The sequence below is a fragment of the Oncorhynchus nerka genome, linkage group LG10, assembly GCF_034236695.1.
Source record: "Oncorhynchus nerka isolate Pitt River linkage group LG10, Oner_Uvic_2.0, whole genome shotgun sequence".
NCBI classification, from domain to species: domain Eukaryota; kingdom Metazoa; phylum Chordata; class Actinopteri; order Salmoniformes; family Salmonidae; genus Oncorhynchus; species Oncorhynchus nerka.
This window is the reverse complement of record NC_088405.1, coordinates 90,649,737-90,670,095: the sequence shown is the minus strand read 5'-3', so window position 1 is coordinate 90,670,095 and position 20,359 is coordinate 90,649,737. Positions and strand designations below refer to the sequence as shown.

General features: G+C 50.4%; 2 protein-coding genes across 11 annotated transcripts in view; both read left to right on the top strand.

The window, feature by feature from the left end:
- Positions 1 to 20,359, top strand: part of LOC115119506 (transcription factor COE1-A-like) — a 389,994-nt gene that overhangs the window by 58,282 nt on the left and 311,353 nt on the right. The window lies entirely within an intron of this gene.
- Positions 4,765 to 19,151, top strand: LOC135573578 (U1 small nuclear ribonucleoprotein 70 kDa-like). The gene is made up of 3 exons (XM_065022842.1): positions 4,765 to 4,841; positions 17,087 to 18,213; positions 19,000 to 19,151. The coding sequence occupies exons 1-3, from the start codon at positions 4,765 to 4,767 to the stop codon at positions 19,149 to 19,151; spliced, it is 1,356 nt and encodes a 451-aa protein (XP_064878914.1).

Here is a 20,359-nt window from a genome sequence, read left to right as displayed (position 1 = left end):
AATCCCGGTAAATGGGTATCCGCCATTCAACCCTAGTATACATCCATATAATACTACTGTATGGGAAGACATGACGGGGGCTCCATCACTAGTGGTTTCCTGTGGGAAGACATGACGGGGGCTCCATCACTAGTGGTTTCCTGTGGGAAGACATGACGGGGGCTCCATCACTAGTGGTTTCCTGTGGGAAGACATGACGGGGGCTCCATCACTAGTGGTTTCCTGTGGGAAGACATGACGGGGGCTCCATCACTAGTGGTTTCCTCCATCACTAGTGGGAAGACATGACGGGGCTCCATCACTAGTGGTTTCCTGTGGGAAGACATGACGGGGCTCCATCACTAGTGGTTTCAAGACATGACGGGAAGACATGACGGGGCTCCATCACTAGTGGTTTCCTGTGGGAAGACATGACGGGGCTCCATCACTAGTGGTTTCCTGTGGGAAGAAGACATCACTAGTGGTTTCCTGTGGGAAGACATGGGGGCTCCATCACTAGTGGTTTCCTGTGGGAAGACATGACGGGGCTCCATCACTAGTGGTTTCCTGTGGGAAGACATGACGGGGGCTTCACTAGTGGTTTCCTGTGGGAAGACATGACGGGGGCTCCATCACTAGTGGTTTCCTGTGGGAAGACATGACGGGGGCTCCATCACTAGTGGTTTCCTGTGGGAAGACATGACGGGGGCTCCATCACTAGTGGTTTCCTGTGGGAAGACATGACGGGGGCTCCATCACTAGTGGTTTCCTGTGTGTTGAGTCAGACACGGTTCATCATGATATATAAGAACGATTGTGGTTGTTGGTTAGAGATTTCTATATTTATTCTGAGGACTTAGTTATATTTATTCTGAACTGAGCGTTAACAAAAAGACAGCTATAGATGAGGTATATGAGTTTTAGCCATGATTGGATTATTCTGTTTTATGGTCCTTACTCTGAACCAGCTCCAGGCCCATTGTTGTGTTTTGAATCCACTTCCTGCGGGGAAAGGTCAGCCGTGGTTCGGAGAAGAGGAGTGCTGTGAATTATTCATGCGATTGACTTTGTGTCAGCTCTCACAGCTCTCTCGCTGTGTGTGATGTGTGTGCGAGCGAGCGTGCGTGCGTGTGTGTCAGATTTATAGGGTAGTGAGAGAGAGAGAGACAGAGACAGAGACAGAGACAGAGAGAGAAAGAGAGAGAAAGAGAGAGACAGAGACAGAGAGAGAGAGAGAGAGAGAGAGAGAGAGAGAGAGAGAGAGAGAGAGAGAGACAGAGAGAGACAGAGAGACAGAGATTGAGACAGAGAGAGAGAGAGAAATGTTTTATTCATTTATCTCATTTAGGGTCTCTGACTGCACCTGTTCTACCATTAAGTAGCCAGACATTTACATTCAATGCTAATTGGGTTTAACTGCGAGCCACACATCGATTCCTGGTTAATTCTTTCTGAATAGAGAGCCTTTCCTTTCTCAAGGCCAGATCTCCCTGGCTGGCTGCTGTATGAAAGTTGAGCTGGTTTGTGTGGTCCAGTTTCTGAGGTCCTGCAGGCTATAATGTGATGGTTAGAGTCTGTTATATGAGCAAAGATGACTGTACCTCCCATTGGCCCGGCTCTTTACAAAGGATCGGGACGGGGGCTGGGAGGGAGGGAGGGAGGGAGGGCAGGAGGCCAGGGCGGTGAATGTTGGGGGGGAAACGGCATTGCCACAGGACATGTTCCACACAGATGTGCCTCTCTCCACCCCCCCTCCTCACCCCTCACCCCCTGTCCTGACACCCTCCACCCCCCCTCCTCACCCTGGCCAACCTCTGCCGTCTGCCCTCCTTCCCTTCCTCAGCCTTCCGGCAGAGATCACCTTACGCTAAAAGCAACAAACAGGGCCAGGCCTTGGATCACTCCCCATCCCCCTTCTGTCCCTCGACACACAGGCAGGACGGGTATACATACACATGGCTTATCTATCTGTGAAAAGACAACAACTCTCCCTCAGCGGATGTATCATTCTGGGCCCTTCCTCCAGTTCATACTGACCAGCCCCCATCACACACACACACACACACACACACACACACACACACACACACACACACACACACACACACACACACACACACACACACACTCTAGTTTCTCACACACCAGGTCTCTCTCGCTCTCTCACTGAGTCAAGGGTGACTTCAAACATTCTCCTCAAATAAACATTCAAGTACAGTCTCAACAAGATACATGCCCAAGGATGACAGGATGTGATGTCATAAGGCAGTGCCTCATGTTTACAAAGAGGGGTCTATCTGGTCCAGTGGTGGAGGAGTCTGTATGGTGCCCCCCTCCAGGCCAGCCTACCTCCACCAGCCTCCTCACCGTGCCCCACAGGCCAGGCCGGGCCAGGCCAACCTCCCTCCACCAGCCTCCTCACCGTGCCCCACAGGCCAGGCCGGCCTCCCTCCACCAGCTTCCTCACCGTGCCCCCCTCCAGGCCAGCCTACCTCCACCAGCCTCCTCACCGTGCCCCACAGGCCAGGCCGGCCTCCCTCCACCAGCCTCCTCACCGTGCCCCACAGGCCAGGCCGGCCTCCCTCCCCCAGCCTCCTCACCGTGCCCCCCTTCAGGCCAGCCTACCTCCACCAGCCTCCTCACCGTGCCCCACAGGCCAGGCCGGCCTCCCTCCACCAGCCTCCTCACCGTGCCCCACAGGCCAGGCCGGCCTCCCTCCACCAGCCTCCTCACCGTGCCCCCTCCAGGCCACCCTCCCTCCACCAGCCTCCTCACCGTGCCCCACAGGCCAGGCCGGCCTCCCTCCCCCAGCCTCCTCACCGTGCCCCCCCAGGCCAGCCTACCTCCACCAGCCTCCTTACCGTGCCCCACAGGCCAGGCCGGCCTCCCTCCACCAGCCTCCTCACCGTGCCCCCTCCAGGCCAGCCTACCTCCACCAGCCTCCTCACCGTGCCCCCTCCCGGCCGGCCTCCCTCCACCAGCCTCCTCACCGTGCCCAACAGGCCAGGCCGGCCTCCCTCCACCAGCCTCCTCACCGTGCCCCACAGGCCAGGCTGGCCTACCTCCACCAGCCTCCTCACCATGCCCCACCCCCCTCCAGGCCACCCTCCCTGCTGCCAACTGGTGGGGAAGGGTAAAGTAGCCTCATGGAGCTGTGGTTTTGGGAGGCCTCTGGCCCCTGGGTGCCTGTAGCACAGAGGCCCTCTCACTCCATGGGCCATTAGTGTGTCTCAGCCACACACCCCTCCATCCACAGGCCTGACCCCAGAGCCTGCCTGCCATGAATGAGCTACAGTGTACCACACTGCCTGTAGACTGCCAGGCCCGGACACACACACACACACACACACACACACACACACACACACACACACACACACACACACACACACACACACACACACACACACACACACACACACACACACACACACACACACTGCCCCCCAAACCACCCAGCCAGGCAGTGAGTGCTGTGCAGTGTGTGTTTCATTAGCACTGTCATTAAAAAGCAAACAGACGGGAGTTTACCTGGTAACTCCCACAGACTCTCAACACAAACATTCTGGAGTTGGTTTTCTCCTGACCAATGTAAAGTATGCTGATAATGTGGGCTTGCGAGTGCCTTGAGTGTGTTTGTGTATGCATGTGTGTATAATTGTATTAAGAGAGGAACTTAACATACCACGTTGTTTCCTCTTACCTCAAGCCTAACATAATGCATTTCTCTGCAGACACACATTCTGCTGGGACTCTGATGTTGCTTTAACATTCAGTCTTTTTCATGCTCACCTCACACACAGGCCAGCCTCCTTCAAAAAGCCCTCTGGAGACACGTTTAGATGGCTACCGCCCATCGATGTACTGTTTAAATCCACCCTGCTTCCCTGCCTGCCTCCCTGCCTCCCTACCTGCCTCTCTTTTTGCCTCCCTGCCTCCCTGCCTGCCTCCCTGCCTGCCTCCCTGCCTGCCTACCTGCCTCTCTTTTTGCCTCCCTGCCTGCCTCCCTGCCTCCCTACCTGCTTCCCTGCCTGCCTCCCTGCTTCCCTGCCTGCCTCCCTGCCTGCCTACCTGCCTCTCTTTTGCCTCCCTGCCTGCCTCCCTGCCTGCCTACCTGCCTCTCTTTTTGCCTCCCTGCCTGCCTCCCTGCCTGCCTACCTGCCTCTCTTTTTGCCTCCCTGCCTGCCTACCTGCCTCTCTTTTTGCCTCCCTGCCTGCCTCCCTGCCTCCCTACCTGCTTCCCTGCCTGCCTCCCTGCTTCCCTGCCTGCCTCCCTGCCTCCCTACCTGCCTCTCTTTTTGCCTCCCTGCCTGCCTCCCTGCCTCCCTCCCTGCTTCCCTGCCTGCCTGCCTCCCTGCCTGCCTGCCTCCCTACCTGCCTCTCTTTTTGCCTCCCTGCCTCCCTGCCTGCCTCCTTGCCTCCCTACCTGCTTCCCTGCCTGCCTCCCTGCTTCCCTACCTGCCTCTCTTTTTGCCTCTGTGCCTGCCTGCCTCCCTGCCTGCCTCCCTGCCTGCCTCTCTTTTTGCCTCTGTGCCTCCCTGCCTCCCTGCCTGCCTCCCTGCCTCCTGCCTGCCTCCCTGCCTGCCTCCCTGCCTCCCTGCCTGCCTCCCTGCCTGCCTCCCTGCCTCTCTTTTTGCCTGCCTGCGAGCCTGTCCACCTCTCAGGTTTTAAACTGGAATAGCCACAGGCACGTCAAATCAGGGCTAGGGAGGAGCAGCAAGCTGTCTCACCGTTCACACCGCGTTGACTGTCTCAGTCTCTGAACAGACAGAGCCCCTCAGACCGATGGCGGTCCTGTCCCGGTCCACTAGTCACAGGGCCAGGGTGGTCACACGGCCTGGCCTAAATGGACTGACCAGGCTGTGAGTGACAGCGTGGGCCAGGGGATGGCTGGACCTCTGGGAATATGAGGGCTGCCTGGCCTGTCTGTGACGAAGAGGACGTAGTGTGACTGGGGAGGGGGGATGGGATGGGGGGGGCTGTCACTGTCTGTCTGCCACTCACCACCACACAATGGAGACCCACATATCCCCCCTGGAAATGAATACGAGGAATAAACAGACAAATAAAAACATAGAACCCAGAAAAAAGACAGATTTGATTGGTTTGGTGTATTTCTTTCTGGAAGAAAAGTAGTGGAATCTCTTTGCAACAAGTGGTTTTACTGACCAGTATGGTGGTTGTACTAACCAGTATGGTGGTTGTACTGACCAGTATGGTGGTTTTACTGACCAGTATGGTGGTTTTACTGACCAGTATGGTGGTTGTACTAACCAGTATGGTGGTTGTACTGACCAGTATGGGGGTTGTACTGTTCAGTATGGTGGTTTTACTGACCAGTATGGTGGTTGTACTGACCAGTATGGTGGTTGTACTGACCAGTATGGTGGTTTTACTGACCAGTATGGTGGTTGTACTGACCAGTATGGTGGTTTTACTGACCAGTATGGTGGTTGTACTGACCAGTATGGTGGTTGTACTGACCAGTATGGTGGTTTTACTGACCAGTATGGTGGTTGTACTGACCAGTATGGTGGTTTTACTGACCAGTATGGTGGTTGTACTGACCAGTATGGTGGTTGTATTGACCAGTATGGTAGTTGTACTAACCAGTATGGGGGTTGTACTGACCAGTATGGTGTATATATCTTATAACCTGTAGTGTTTAAACCCAGTGTTAGTAAGGGCTGTATTGCTCCTGTTGGAGAGCTGGTTACTGTATGAGTACTGAGTGTTTGGTGGTGAGGAGAGGACAGTTGGAGCCAGTGGGCAGTGCTGCTGACATGGCCCTGGTGTTGGTGTTAATGCTCAGGCCTCAGGTGTTACTGACTACAGAGCATCAGATTCAGAACAGGGGCCTGGAGCCAGCTACCCCCCCTCGCCCCCCATCTCACTCTCTCTCTCTCTCTCTCTCTCTCTCTCTCTCTCTCTCTCTCTCTCTCTCTCTCTCTCTCTATATATATCACTCTGCTTTCTCTCTCTTTTTGTTCCCTCACTTTTCTGGAGGAGGGAATACCCTGGGGGGTTTGTGGGTAACTCTGATTGACTAGCTGAATATTTGTCTGGTTTCAAACTGTCAGGCCTCCCTCTACAGAGCATCAGATTCAGAACAGGGCCAGCTACCCCCTCGCCCCCATCTCTCTCTCTCTCTCTCTCTCTCTCTCTCTCTCTCTCTCTCTCTGTCTCTCTCTCTGTCTCTCTCTGTCTCTCTCTGTCTCTCTCTCTCTCTCTCTGTCTCTCTCTCTCTCTCTCTCTCTCTCTCTCTCTCTCTCTCTCTCTCTCTCTCTCTCTCTCTCTCTCTCTTCTCTCTCTCTTTCTCTTTCTCTTTCTCTCTCTTTCTCTTTCTCTTTCTCTCTCTGTCTCTCTCTTTCTCTTTCTCTCTCTGTCTCTCTCTTTCTCTTTCTCTCTCTGTCTCTCTCTCTTCTCTCTCTCTGTCTCTCTCTCTCTCTCTCTCTCTCTCTCTCTCTCTGTCTCTCTCTCTCTTTCTCTCTCTCTCTCTCTGTCTCTCTCTCTCTTTCTCTCTCTGTCTCTCTTTCTCTCTCTCTCTGTCTCTCTCTCTCTCCCTCTCTCTCTCTCTCTCTCTCTCTCTCTCTCTCTCTCTCTCTCTCTCTCTCTCTCTCTCTCTCTCTCTTTGCGACATTGTTGCAGAGGTCTGAGTGGTCAACAGCAAGGTTCATACAAACCTGTGCTGTTACAAACTAAATGCTAGCTGGAAGCAAAAGGAAATACTGTGTTTAATAAAATCATACGCTCTTAGATAAATAGGGGTTATATATAGAACCCTTTGGTCAAATCAGTATTTAACTGCCATTCTCGTAGCAACTGTCAATCCATTCCGTCATTTATTATTTAATCTTTATTTAACTAGGCAAGTCAGTTAAGAACACATTCTTATTTACAATGACGGCCTACTGGGGAACAGTGGGTTAACTGCCTGTTCAGGGGCAGAATGACATTTTTTTTTTACCCTGTGAGCTTGGGGATTTGATCTAGGGTTATGAGACCAATGCTCTAACCACTAGGCTACCTGCCGCTCAGTGATGACAATGGAAGAGGAAGGTGATTGAACATGCAAGTAGCCTACCAATAAGCACATTCTTTCTCAATGTATTACGGTAAGCAAGGTTGACTCTTTAATTGAATTTATGAAGTCGTAGTCATATGATAAACTATAGGCTAGATAAATAAAGTTGAACCATCATTAGAATTTAAGCATGTTTGTGGTAAACTAACTTAGCTAGCTAAATAGAAAAAGATAGGCTACTTTAATTCGCCACTTTACAAACTCTTTAAAATAAAAGTTATTTTTTATTATGGGGATACGCCAAATATAACTACTACTAGCCTGACATTGGCAATTAGCTAATTGCTTATTTTATTTTTAGTATGTCAGACAAAACCAATGGAAAATGAAAAATGGATCAGTGATGACTAGAAGATCGGTGACGCCGAACGCCGCTCGAACAAGGAGAGGAGCCGACCTCGGTGGGAGTCGTGGCATTAGGAGACTTGCTGACTAAAGTATTTCCGTATCCGAAATAATCGTTTTGCACCGTTAATGGCGAGATCTTTTTGTTTGTTGTTGCGTATTTATGATATTCAAGTCACATTCTGATGAAATAACCTTAGTATGGTGAAAAAAACAAGGCGTAGTTAATTCATGTTGACTTCAATTTAACATGTTGATACATCCTTACTGATGAAACTGTACGGTTTTGATTGGTAAAGTTCAAATAGAGTATAGTCTTGCACATCACGATATATTGTTAATGTGAAATATCCCAATATTCAAACGAATCATATATCAGCCCAACCCTAATGTATAAATGATGTACAAGAAACATTGGTGATTTAATAGCCTAGTAGTCATTACGTGACTAGTAATCTGTCTATGTTTTGCTCAGTCTGGCACTTACCCAGAACTATTAGAATCAAAGGATCTCTCTTGTGGTTGCTGCAGTGGTTAGAGCGTTGGACTAGTAACCGGAAGGTTGCAAGTTCAAATCCCCGAGCTGACAAGGTACAAATCTGTCTTTCTGCCCCTGAACAGGCAGGTAACCCACTGTTCCTAGGCTGTCATTGAAAATAAGAATTTGTTCTTAACTGACTTGCCTAGTTAAATAAAGGTAAAAAAAACTTTTAAAAAACTGCTCGTAAGTTGTTCTTCAACAACATAATCATTTCGCCTGCGTAGCATTTTGACAGATGAACTCATTATTTAGCACTTTTCTTCTTCTCTGGAAACAGTCATACATGTAGCCCAGCGACTAAGGAGTTGGACTGTTGGGTTCACATCTTCAAACCGTTCCCGTACCGTTGGGCCCTTGAGCAAGGCTCTTAAGCCACAACAACATGCTCTCTATTCAGGGGAGCTGCACCGCAGCCTGAACCTGTGCTCGTCTCAACTGTATGTGTGCGGTCTGCTGTTTAGGGGTGTTAGAACGGAGCACTGCTCACTAACTATTGGACAAAATATATTCGGGGTAGCAGGGTAGCCTAGTGGTTAGAGGCATGTAGCCTAGTAGTTAGAGGCAGGTAGCCTAGTGGTTGGAGGCAGGTAGCCTAGTGGTTGGAGGCAGGTAGCCTAGTGGTTGGAGGCAGGTAGCCTAGTGGTTGGAGGCAGGTAGCCTAGTGGTTAGAGGCAGGTAACCTAGTGGTTAGAGTGTTGGACTAGTAACCGAAAAGGTTGCAAGTTCAAATTCCCGAGTTGACAAGGTACAAATCTGTCATTCTGCCCTTGAACAGGCAGTTAACCCACTGTCCCCGGGTAGGCCGTCATTGAAAATAAGAATTTGTTCTTAACTGACTTGCCTAGTTAAATAAAGGTAAAAATATTGTATTGTATTGTAAAGAAGTCAGATAGAGTTGATGTGGGCCGTCATTTAAACTAAGAGATTCTTCCCTGGCCACCAACGCACTTTTCCAAACTATGTTTGCATATAACAACAATAAATTCAAAAAACATATGCTGGTATTATTTTGTCCATTATTTAATTGTTCATTCAATTATATTTTTTGCTCAAATTATTACAATTTAATAGTAGTAGCTATTCATAAATGACACCATGCAGGGTTCTATATGGGACCATGTTGGTTCAGTGAAGGAAAACCTCTAGGGTTCTGATCCAACGTAGTGTGTTGCACAGATTGTATATTACATGAGGAGAACCAGAGAGAGAGAGAGAACACTGTGATTTCATTAACTTAAAGGTGCATTATGCAGAAATCGCTCCTCCATTTCCTGGATGCTAAAATTTGAGAAGCTCATCTAATTTCAGTTTAAGTGACAAAAACAAGAGTAGAGAATCATTGTTCCATTTAAACTGCTGTGAAAAATCTTTTCAATAAACCAAAAATATTATATTTTCAGCTGTTTGAAGCTGGTGTACAAAACCGAAAGTAAAAGGCTCAAAAACAAACCTTAGATATTTCAGCTTTAATTTTAACAATATTTGTTTAGTAAGTTAATTTTATAATAACTAAATATTTGTTTTGTTCTTGCAATAACTTGCCACTTGGCTCTGTTTTTACAGGGCTGTGGTTAATTCAACATTTGTATGATTATTTTACACAATGTTGCATGTTTGAAGAAAGAAAAGTAGTGTATACTTTGATATTAGTATTGTGTACTGGATCATGATGAACGAATATCAAACCGTCAGGCAAATTCATATTCAATGATGAGACCACCCATTCCCCATTACCGCTCTTAATGACAGAGGCCTGCAATGTAGCGTCCTGCAATGACTGATTCTACATCCTGTTACTGCTGGTGGTCTGAGCACTGTGCTCCACAATGACTGATTCTACATCCTGTTACTGCTGGTGGTCTGAGCACTGTGCTCCACAATGACTGATTCTACATCCTGTTACTGCTGGTGGTCTGAGCACTGTGCTCCACAATGACTGATTCTACATCCTGTTACTGCTGGTGGGCTGAGCACTGTGCTCCACAATGACTGATTCTACATCCTTTTACTGCTGGTGGTCTGAGCACTGTGCTCCACAATGACTGATTCTACATCCTGTTACTGCTGGTGGGCTGAGCACTGTGCTCCACAATGACTGATTCTACATCCTTTTACTGCTGGTGGGCTGAGTACTGTGCTCCACAATGACTGATTCTACATCCTGTTACTGCTGGTGGGCTGAGCACTGTGCTCCACAATGACTGATTCTACACCCTGTTACTGCTGGTGGGCTGAGCACTGTGCTCCACAATGACTGATTCTACACCCTGTTACTGCTGGTGGGCTGAGCACTGTGCTCCACAATGACTGATTCTACACCCTGTTACTGCTGGTGGGCTGAGCACTGTGCTCCACAATGACTGATTCTACACCCTGTTACTGCTGGTGGGCTGAGCACTGTGCTCCACAATGACTGATTCTACACCCTGTTACTGCTGGTGGGCTGAGCACTGTGCTCCACAATGACTGATTCTACACCCTGTTACTGCTGGTGGGCTGAGCACTGTGCTCCACAATGACTGATTCTACACCCTGTTACTGCTGGTGGGCTGAGCACTGTGCTCCACAATGACTGATTCTACACCCTGTTACTGCTGGTGGGCTGAGCACTGTGCTCCACAATGACTGATTCTACACCCTGTTACTGCTGGTGGGCTGAGCACTGTGCTCCACAATGACTGATTCTACACCCTGTTACTGCTGGTGGGCTGAGCACTGTGCTCCACAATGACTGCCAAAGTGGATTATCATGGCAAATGATCAAATACATTGAACAATATTAACCATTAAGTGTTTATGTAACACTGATGTGTTGTGTTTACTAAATATTTGTGTTACAGGCACCACGTTAACACTCAGCTGTATACATGCACCATGTTAACACTCAGCTGTAATCAGGCACCATGTTAACACTCAGCTGTGATCAGGCACCACGTTAACACTCAGCTGTAATCAGGTACCACGTTAACACTCAGCTGTAATCAGGCACCACGTTAACACTCAGCTGTAATCAGGCACCACGTTAACACTCAGCTGTAATCAGGCACCACGTTAACACTCAGCTGTAATCAGGCACCACGTTAACACTCAGCTGTAATCAGGCACCACGTTAACACTCAGCTGTAATCAGGCACCACGTTAACACTCAGCTGTAATCAGGCACCACGTTAACACTCAGCTGTAATCAGGCACCACGTTAACACTCAGCTGTAATCAGGCACCACGTTAACACTCAGCTGTATACATGCACCATGTTAACACTCAGCTGTAATCAGGCACCATGTTAACACTCAGCTGTGATCAGGCACCACGTTAACACTCAGCTGTAATCAGGCACCATGTTAACACTCAGCTGTAATCAGGCACCACGTTAACACTCAGCTGTATACAGGCACCATGTTAACACTCAGCTGTATACAGGCACCATGTTAACACTCATCTGTTATCAGGCACCATGTTAACACTCATCTGTAATCAGGCACCATGTTAACACTCAGCTGTAATCAGGTACCACGTTAACACTCAGCTGTAATCAGGCACCATGTTAACACTCAGCTGTAATCAGGCACCACGTTAACACTCAGCTGTAATCAGGCACCACGTTAACACTCATCTGTAATCAGGCACCATGTTAACACTCAGCTGTAATCAGGCACCACGTTAACACTCAGCTGTAAACAGGCACCACGTTAACACTCAGCTGTATACATGCACCATGTTAACACTCATCTGTAATCAGGCACCACGTTAACACTCATCTGTAATCAGGCACCACGTTAACACTCAGCTGTAATCAGGCACCACGTTAACACTCAGCTGTAATCAGGCACCATGTTAACACTCAGCTGTAATCAGGCACCACGTTAACACTCAGTTGTATACAGGCACCACGTTAACACTCAGTTGTATACAGGCACCACATTAACACTCAGCTGTATATAGGCACCACGTTAACACTCAGCTGTAATCAGGCACCACGTTAACACTCAGTTGTATATAGGCACCACGTTAACACTCAGCTGTAATCAGGCACCACGTTAACACTCAGCTGTAATCAGGCACCACGTTAACACTCAGTTGTATACAGGCACCACATTAACACTCAGCTGTATATAGGCACCACGTTAACACTCAGCTGTAATCAGGCACCATGCTAACACTCAGCTGTAATCAGGCACCACGTTAACACTCAGCTGTAACGTCACTCAGGCACACACGCTAACACTCAGCTGTAATCAGGCACCACGATAACACTCAGCTGTAATAGGCACCACGTTAACACTCAGCTGTAATCAGGCACCACGATAACACTCAGCTGTAATCAGGCACCACGTTAACACTCAGCTGTAATCAGGCACCACGTTAACACTCAGCTGTAATCAGGCACCATGTTAACACTCAGCTGTAATCAGGCACCATGGGTAAAATGGGTAAAAGCATCTGTGTGGGTGAGAAGGAGGGAGGAGATGAGAGACGAGGAGGGAGGAGATGAGAGACGAGGAGGGAGGATGTGAGAGAGGAGGAGGGAGGATGTGAGAGAGGAGGAGGGAGGATGTGAGAGAGGAGGAGGGAGGAGTTGAGAGAGGAGGAGGGAGGAGGGGAGAGAGAAGGAGGAAGGAGGTAAGAGAGGAGAAGGGAGGAGGTGAGAGAAGAGGAGGGAGGAGGGGAGAGAGAAGGAGGAAGGAGGTAAGAGAGGAGAAGGGAGGAGGTGAGAGAAGAGGAGGGAGGAGGTGAGAGAGGAGGAGGGAGGAGGTGAGAGAGGAGGAGAGAGGGGGTGAGAGAGGAGGAGGGAGAAATATGCCAGCCATGCATCACTTAATTATTAATAGCAGCATCCAAATAAAAACGCAGACCTTGTCTGAATTAACGGATGGCTGAGTCCAAGCCTCCCGCACCACGTCCCAGGGAGCCACGGGCGCTGGAGGAGAGAGTGTCGCTACGCCACGCCGCTGCACTCAAAACACTCCACAGCCTGGTTTCACTTCCTGAAGTGTGTGTGTGTGTGTGTGTGTGTGTGTGTGTGTGTGTTGTGTGTGTGTGTGTGTGTGTGTGTGTGTGTGTGTGTGTGTGTGTGTGTGTGTGTGTGTGTGTGTTTTGGGGGGCATTGAGTTCACCTCGTCCGAACACAGGAAGATTGGTGAAAGGTGTCCTGGTTGTTTTTCTGTCTCAACACTGTGCTTCCCACCTGAGCCTGGTGAATTGCCTGTGAAATAGAACCTAAATGCTTATGTCATTGTCACTGTGCTGCTTCTCCAGACCAATTTATTCTGGTAGGGCTGTTAGTCTGGTAGTGTTGTTAGTCTGGTAGTGTTGTTAGTCTGGTAGGGTTGTTAGTCTGGTAGGGCTGTTAGCCTGGTAGGGCTGTTAGTCTGGTAGTGTTATTAGTCTGGTAGGGTTGTTAGTCTGATAGGGCTGTTAGTCTGGTAGGGCTGTTAGTCTGGTAGGGCTGTTAGTCTGGTAGGGCTGGTAGGGTTGTTAGTCTGGTAGGGCTGTTAGTTAGTCTGGTAGGGCTCTGTTAGTAGGGTTGTTAGGGTTGTTAGTCTGATCTGGTAGTACTGTTAGGGCTGTTAGTCTGGTAGGGCTGTTAGTCTGGTAGGGTTGTTAGTCTGGTAGGGTTGTTAGTCTGGTAGGGCTGTTAGTCTGGTAGGGCTGTTAGTCTGGTAGGACTGTTAGTCTGTTAGGGCTGTTCGTCTGGTAGGGTTGTTAGTCTGGTAGGGCTGTTAGTCTGGCAGGGCTGTTAGTCTGGTAGGGCTGTTAGTCTGGTAGTGCTGTTAGTCTGGTAGGGCTGTTAGTCTGGTAGGGTTGTTAGTCTGGTCGGGCTGTTAGTCTGGTAGGGCTGTTAGTCTGGTAGTACTGTTAGTCTGGTAGGGCTGTTAGTCTGGTAGGGTTGTTAGTCTGGTAGGGCTGTTAGTCTGGTAGGGCTGTTAGTCTGGTAGGGCTGTTAGTCTGGTAGGGCTGTTAGTCTGGTAGGGCTGTTAGTCTGGTAGGGTTGTTAGTCTGGTAGGGCTGTTAGTCTGGTAGGACTGTTAGTCTGGTAGGGCTGTTAGTCTGGTAGGGCTCTTGTTTTCTAAGTACTCTGGAAGCAGATGATGGAAGTGTTGACAGAAGCCAGGAATGACTGTAACATAAATTACACATCCCAGTAATGTACCTAAATCTCTCTGGAAGCAACACCTCTTGTATGCATTGATATTTTCCTCTCTACTTCGGGGTGCGTAGCTGGGATTCCTGAGGTTGGGTGGAAGGAGGTTTAGTTAGTGTATTTCAGGCCTCCAGCCAACCGTTAAAATGTTCCTCGGCTTTAACAGTCTCTTACCGTGTTGAATGATTCATTTCTCCTCTCCAATCCCACCGTTCAGGTTCACATCAGAGACGTGCCATAACCCACTAGGGGCAACGTGTGTGTGTGTTCGTGTGTGTGTGTTCGTGTGTGTGTGTGTGTGTGTGTGTGTGTGTGTGTGTTCGTGTGTGTGTGTGTGTGTGTGTGTGAATGTGTATGGGTTTGTGGGGTGGCTTGAGGCTTGTGGCTGGGGGGGTAAGGTGCTGGGGCCTGGGGTGATTTGAAGGAGGCAGCTCTCTCTAAGACATCTCTCACTAGAGCCTGCTCAGCAACATCTCTATTCCATGTCTGGAACCCATTCTTACCCACACTCCAGCTTATTTCAAATCAAAACATTTTGTTCGCTCTTAATTAGTGGTGTCAAACTACCTTGATATTTGAATATCTGTATCTGTGCATTAATTGAGTGCTAATTTGTAGGAATGCAGTAATCAGTATGTGCAGGTTAACAAGGACCTAGTTAAGTAAAGGTTACATTTAAATAAATAAAAATCTTGCCTGGTAGTGATGTGGTGGTCTCCTTCCCTCCCTGCCTAGTGGTCTCCCTCCTTGCCTAGTGGTCTCCCTCTCTCTCTGACTAGTGGCCTCCCTCCCTCCCTCCCTGACTAGTGGTCTCCCTCCCTCCCTGACTAATGGTCTCCCTCCCTCCCTAACTAGTGGTCTCCCTCCCTGACTAGTGGTCTCCCTCCCCACTAGTGGTCTCCCTCCCTGACTAGGGGTCTCCCTCCCTGACTAGGGGTCTCCCTCCCTGACTAGGGGTCTCCCTCCCTCCCTGCCAAGTGGTCTCCCTCCCTGCCTAGTGGTCTCCCTCCCTGCCTAGTGGTCTCCCTCCCTCCCTGCCTAGTGGTGTCCCTCCCTGCCTGCCTAGTGACCTTCCTCCCTGCCTGCCTAGTGGTGTCCCTCCCTGCCTGCCTAGTGACCTTCCTCCCTGCCTGCCTAGGGGTGTCCCTCCCTGCCTGCCTAGTGACCTTCCTCCCTGCCTGCCTAGTGGTGTCCCTCCCTGCCTGCCTAGTGACCTTCCTCCTTGCCTGCCTAGGGGTGTCCCTCCCTGCCTGCCTAGTGACCTTCCTCCCTGCCTGCCTAGTGACCTTCCTCCCTGCCTGCCTAGTGTCCTTCCTCCTTGCCTGCCTAGTGACCTTCCTCCCTGCCTGCCTAGTATCCTTCCTCCCTGCCTGCCTAGTGACCTTCCTCCCTGCCTGCCTAGTGACCTTCCTCCCTCCTGCCTAGTGGTGTACATCCCTGCCTGCCTAGTGACCTTCCTCCCTGCCTGCCTAGTGACCTTCCTCCCTCCCTGACTAGTGGTGTCCCTCCCTGCCTGCCTAGTGACCTTCCTCCTTGCCTGCCTAGTGACCTTCCTCCCTGCCTGCCTAGTATCCTTCCTCCTTGCCTGCCTAGTGGTCTCCCTCTCTGTGTTATTGGCTGTATAGCCCTAACGTTCACACCATTGATTTCCTCTGGCAGCGAGGCAGCTCTTAAACAGGTTTGGCTGTGGTGCAGCCAGCTGCTGGGGGACAGATCCTAGAGCTATCCTCCCTCTCTCTCCTCCCTCTCTCTCCTCCCTCTCTCTCCTCCCTCTCTATCCTCCCTCTCTCTCCTCCCTCTCTCTCCTCTCTCTCTCTCTCTCTCCTCTCTCCTCCCTCTCTCTCCTCTCTCTTCTCTCCTCTCTCCTCCCTCTCTCTCCTCTCTCTTCTCTCCTCTCTCCTCTCTCATCTCTCCCCTCTCTCCCTCTCTCTCCTCTCTCTTCTCTCCTCTCTCTTCTCTCCTCCTCTCTCTCCTCTCTCTCTCTCCTCCCTCTCTCTCCTCTCTCTCTCTCTCTCTCTCTCCTCCCTCTCTCTCCTCTCTCCTCTCCTCTCCTCTCTCTCTCCTCTCTCTCTCTCCTCTCTCCTCCTCTCCTCTCCTCCTCTCCTCTCCTCTCCTCTCCTCTCCTCTCCTCTCCTCTCCTCTCCTCTCTCCTCTCTCCTCTCCTCTCCTCTCTCCTCTCCCTCTCCTCTCTCCTCTCCTCTCCTCTCCTCCTCCTCTCCTCTCCTCTCCTCTCCTCTCTCCTCTCTCCTCTCTCCTCTCTCTCCTCTCTCTCTCCTCTCTCCTCTCTCCTCTCTCCTCTCTCCTCTCCTCTCCTCTCCTCTCCTCTCCTCTCCTCTCCTCTCCTCTCTCTCCTATCTCCTATCTCCTCTCTCCTATCTCCTCTCTCCTCTCTCCTCTCTCCTTTCTCCTCTCTCCTCTCTCCTTTCTCTTCTCTCCTCTCTCTTCTCTCTCTCTCTCTCTCTCTCTCCTCTCCTCTCCTCTCCTCTCCTCTCCTCTCCTCTCATTTCCTTTCCTTTCCTTTCCTTTCCTTTCCTTTCCTTTCCTTTCCTTTCCTTTCCTTTCCTTTCCTCTCCTCTCCTCTCCTCTCCTCTCCTCTCCTCTCCTCTCCTCTCCTCTCCTCCTCCTCTCTCCCAGCTCCACAGCAGCTCTCTGTGGTGACGACAGATTATGAAGCCAGCCAGCTAGGGAGATAACTACCAAAGAAACACTCTTTCATTTCCCTTTTCTTTATGCTCTTCGTTTTGCTCTGGGTTTCTGGGTAGGGGAGTTGCAGCAATACCACAGGAGACATGGTGATCCAAATGAATCCAGCCTCATCCAGTCTTGGGTTTGTCATTCTGACTGTTTGGGACGCATTTCTGTAGATATGGGCAGGCACAGGGACAGAGACAATGACGACAGAGAGACAGAGAGACAGAGAGACAGAGAGACAGAGAGAGAGAGATAGCGACAGAGATAGATAGAGGGACAGGGATAAGGACTGGGATAGAGATAGGGCCAGGGATAGAGACAGGGACAGGGATAGAGAAAGGGACAGGGATAGAGACAGGGACAGCGATAGAGACAGGGACAGGGATAGAGACAGGGACAGGGACAGGGATAGAGACAGTAACATGGATAGAGACAAAGACAGGGACAGGGATAGAGACAGGGATAGAGACAGGGACAGGAATAGAGACAGAGACAGGGATAGAGACAGAGACAGGGATAGAGACCGAGACAGGGATAGAGACAGGGACAGGGATAGAGACAGGGATAGAGACAGAGACAGGGACAGGGATAGAGACTGGGACAGGGATATAGACAGGGACAGGGATAGAGAAAGAGATAGAGACAGAGACAGGGACAGGGATAGGGATAGAGACAGGGACAGGGATAGAGACAGGGACAGGGATAGAGACAGAGACAGGGATAGAGACAGGGACAGGGATAGAGACCGAGACAGGGATAGAGACCGAGACAGGGATAGAGACAGGGACAGGGATAGAGACAGGGATAGAGACAGGGATAGAGACAAGGAGAGGGATAGAGACAGGGATAGAGACAGATACAGGGACAGGGACAGGGATAGAGGCAGGGATGGAGATAGAGACAGGGACAGGGATAGAGACAGGGACAGGGACAGCAATAGAGACAGGGACAGGGACAGGGATAGAAACAGGGACAGGGATAGAGACAGGGACAGGGATAGGGATAGAGACAGGGACAGGGATAGAGACAGGGACAGGGATAGAGACAGGGACAGGGATAGAGACAGGGACAGGGATAGATACAGGGACAGGGACAGGGATAGAGACAGGGACAGGGATAGAGACAGGGACAGGGATAGAGACAGGGACAGGGATAGAGACAGGGACAGGGATAGAGACAGGGACAGGGATAGAGACAGGGACAGGGACAGCAATAGAGACAGGGACAAGGATAGCTACAGAGACAGCGATAGAGACAGGAATAGAGACGAGGACAGTGTGCCCTCATCTTGGAGCCTGGGGCTGTATATCTCTGTCAATGTCAGGACAGCCTGTCCTCCAGGTCACAATGTCAGGATAGCCTGTCCTCCAGGTCACAGTGTCAGGATAGCCTGTCCTCCAGGTCACAACATCAGGATAGCCTGTCCTCCAGGTCACAATGTCAGGATAGCCTGTCCTCCAGGTCACAATGTCTGGATAGCCTGTCCTCCAGGTCACAATGTCAGGATAGCCTGTCCTCCAGGTCACAATGTCAGGATAGCCTGTCCTCCAGGTCACAATGTCAGGATAGCCTGTCCTCCAGGTCAGAGTGTCAGGATAGCCTGTCCTCCAGGTCAGAGTGTCAGGATAGCCTGTCCTCCAGGTCAGAGTGTCAGGATAGCCTGTCCTCCAGGTCAGAGTGTCAGGATAGCCTGTCCTCCAGGTCAGAGTGTCAGGATAGCCTGTCCTCCAGGTCAGAGTGTCAGGATAGCCTGTCCTCCAGGTCAGAGTGTCAGGATAGCCTGTCCTCCAGGTCACAGTGTCAGGATAGCCTGTCCTCCAGGTCACAGTGTCAGGATAGCCTGTCCTCCAGGTCACAATGTTAGGATAGCCTGTCCTCCAGGTCACAGTGTCAGGATAGCCTGTCCTCCAGGTCAGAGTGTCAGGATAGCCTGTCCTCCAGGTCAGAGTGTCAGGATAGCCTGTCCTCCAGGTCAGAGTGTCAGGATAGCCTGTCCTCCAGGTCACAATGTCAGGATAGCCTGTCCTCCAGGTCAGAGTGTCAGGATAACCTGTCCTCCAGGTCACAATGTCAGGATAGCCTGTCCTCCAGGTCAGAGTGTCAGGATAGCCTGTCCTCCAGGGTTTCAGAACACCCTGTTTGTATGTGGTGGTGACATCATGGTTGCGATTGATGTCATCTCTGAGATTGTGTGTGTCTGTGTGGCCCTCCACACAGTTCCTGTTGGACATCCCCCCCAGCGCTCCAGGAAGAGAGCGCTAGCGTCCCGCCGAGAGGAGCATTGTTATTCGCCCTCTGCCTGGCCGGCCTGTTCCATGGCCACACACACCGTCTGCATTGCCCCCGGCAACGCACAGCAGAAGCCCTAACAACAACAAACAAGGCCTGGCGCTGCCTCATGCATGCCTGTTTATAGAGGACACAGAAAACACACACACAGAACAACACACTCAAACACACACAGAACAGCACACTCAGACACAAACAGAACAACACACTCAGACAAACACACACAGAACAACACACTCAGACAAACACACACAGAACAACACACTCAGACAAACACACACAGAACAACACAAACAGAACAACACACTCAGACAAACACACAAACACAAACAGAACAACACACTCAGAACAACACACTCAGACAAACACACAAACACAAACAGAACAACACACACAGAACAACACACTCAGACAAACACACACAGAACAACACACTCAGAACAACACACTCAGAACAACACACTCAGAACAACACACTCAGAACAACACACTCAGAACAACACATTCAGAACAACACACTCAGAACAACACACTCAGAACAACACACTCAGAACAACACACTCAGAACAACAGAGACTTCAGTAGCAGCCGTACAACAATAACAGCCCCAGCTAGTAGAGTCTACTCTACACAAAGCAAAGCACATTTAGGGCTTGGTCCTTGGCCCTTGACTTTTGGCCCTTGGCCCTTGGTCCTTGGTCCTTGATCCTTGGTCCTTGGCCCTTGGTCCTTGGTCCTTGGTCCTTGGCTCTTGGTCCTTGGTCCTTGGCCCTTGACCCTTGACCCTTGGTCCTTGGCCCTTGGTCCTTGGCCCTTGACCCTTGGTCCTTGGCCCTTTCATAAAAATGTACTGCAGAGGCATTAAAGAAAGGAAACCAAAGTTTGTGTTTTCAAGAAACCGAAGCAAATGAACGCCAACCAGATGTCGAGGTAGTGTTGCGACTGCATTCAGGGGTTCTCTCTCAGGGAGAGCTGTCCCGATGACGCGAGGTCGCTGTGCTGACACATTTCTCTACAGTTTGGGAGGAGTGTTACCCTACCTCCCTCGACAAGACAAATACGTGCTCCTGAGTGGCACAGCGGTCTAAGACACTGCATCTCAGTGCAAGAGGTGTCACTACTGTCCCTAGTTTGAATCCAGGTTGCATCACATCTGGCCATGATTGGGCGGTGCACAATTGGCCCAGCGTTGTCCGGGTTTGGCCGGGCTAGCCTGTCGTTGTAAATTAAGAATTGGTTCTTAACCGATTTGTCTAGTTAAAAAAAAAAAAGAAGACAAGTCTAGTTG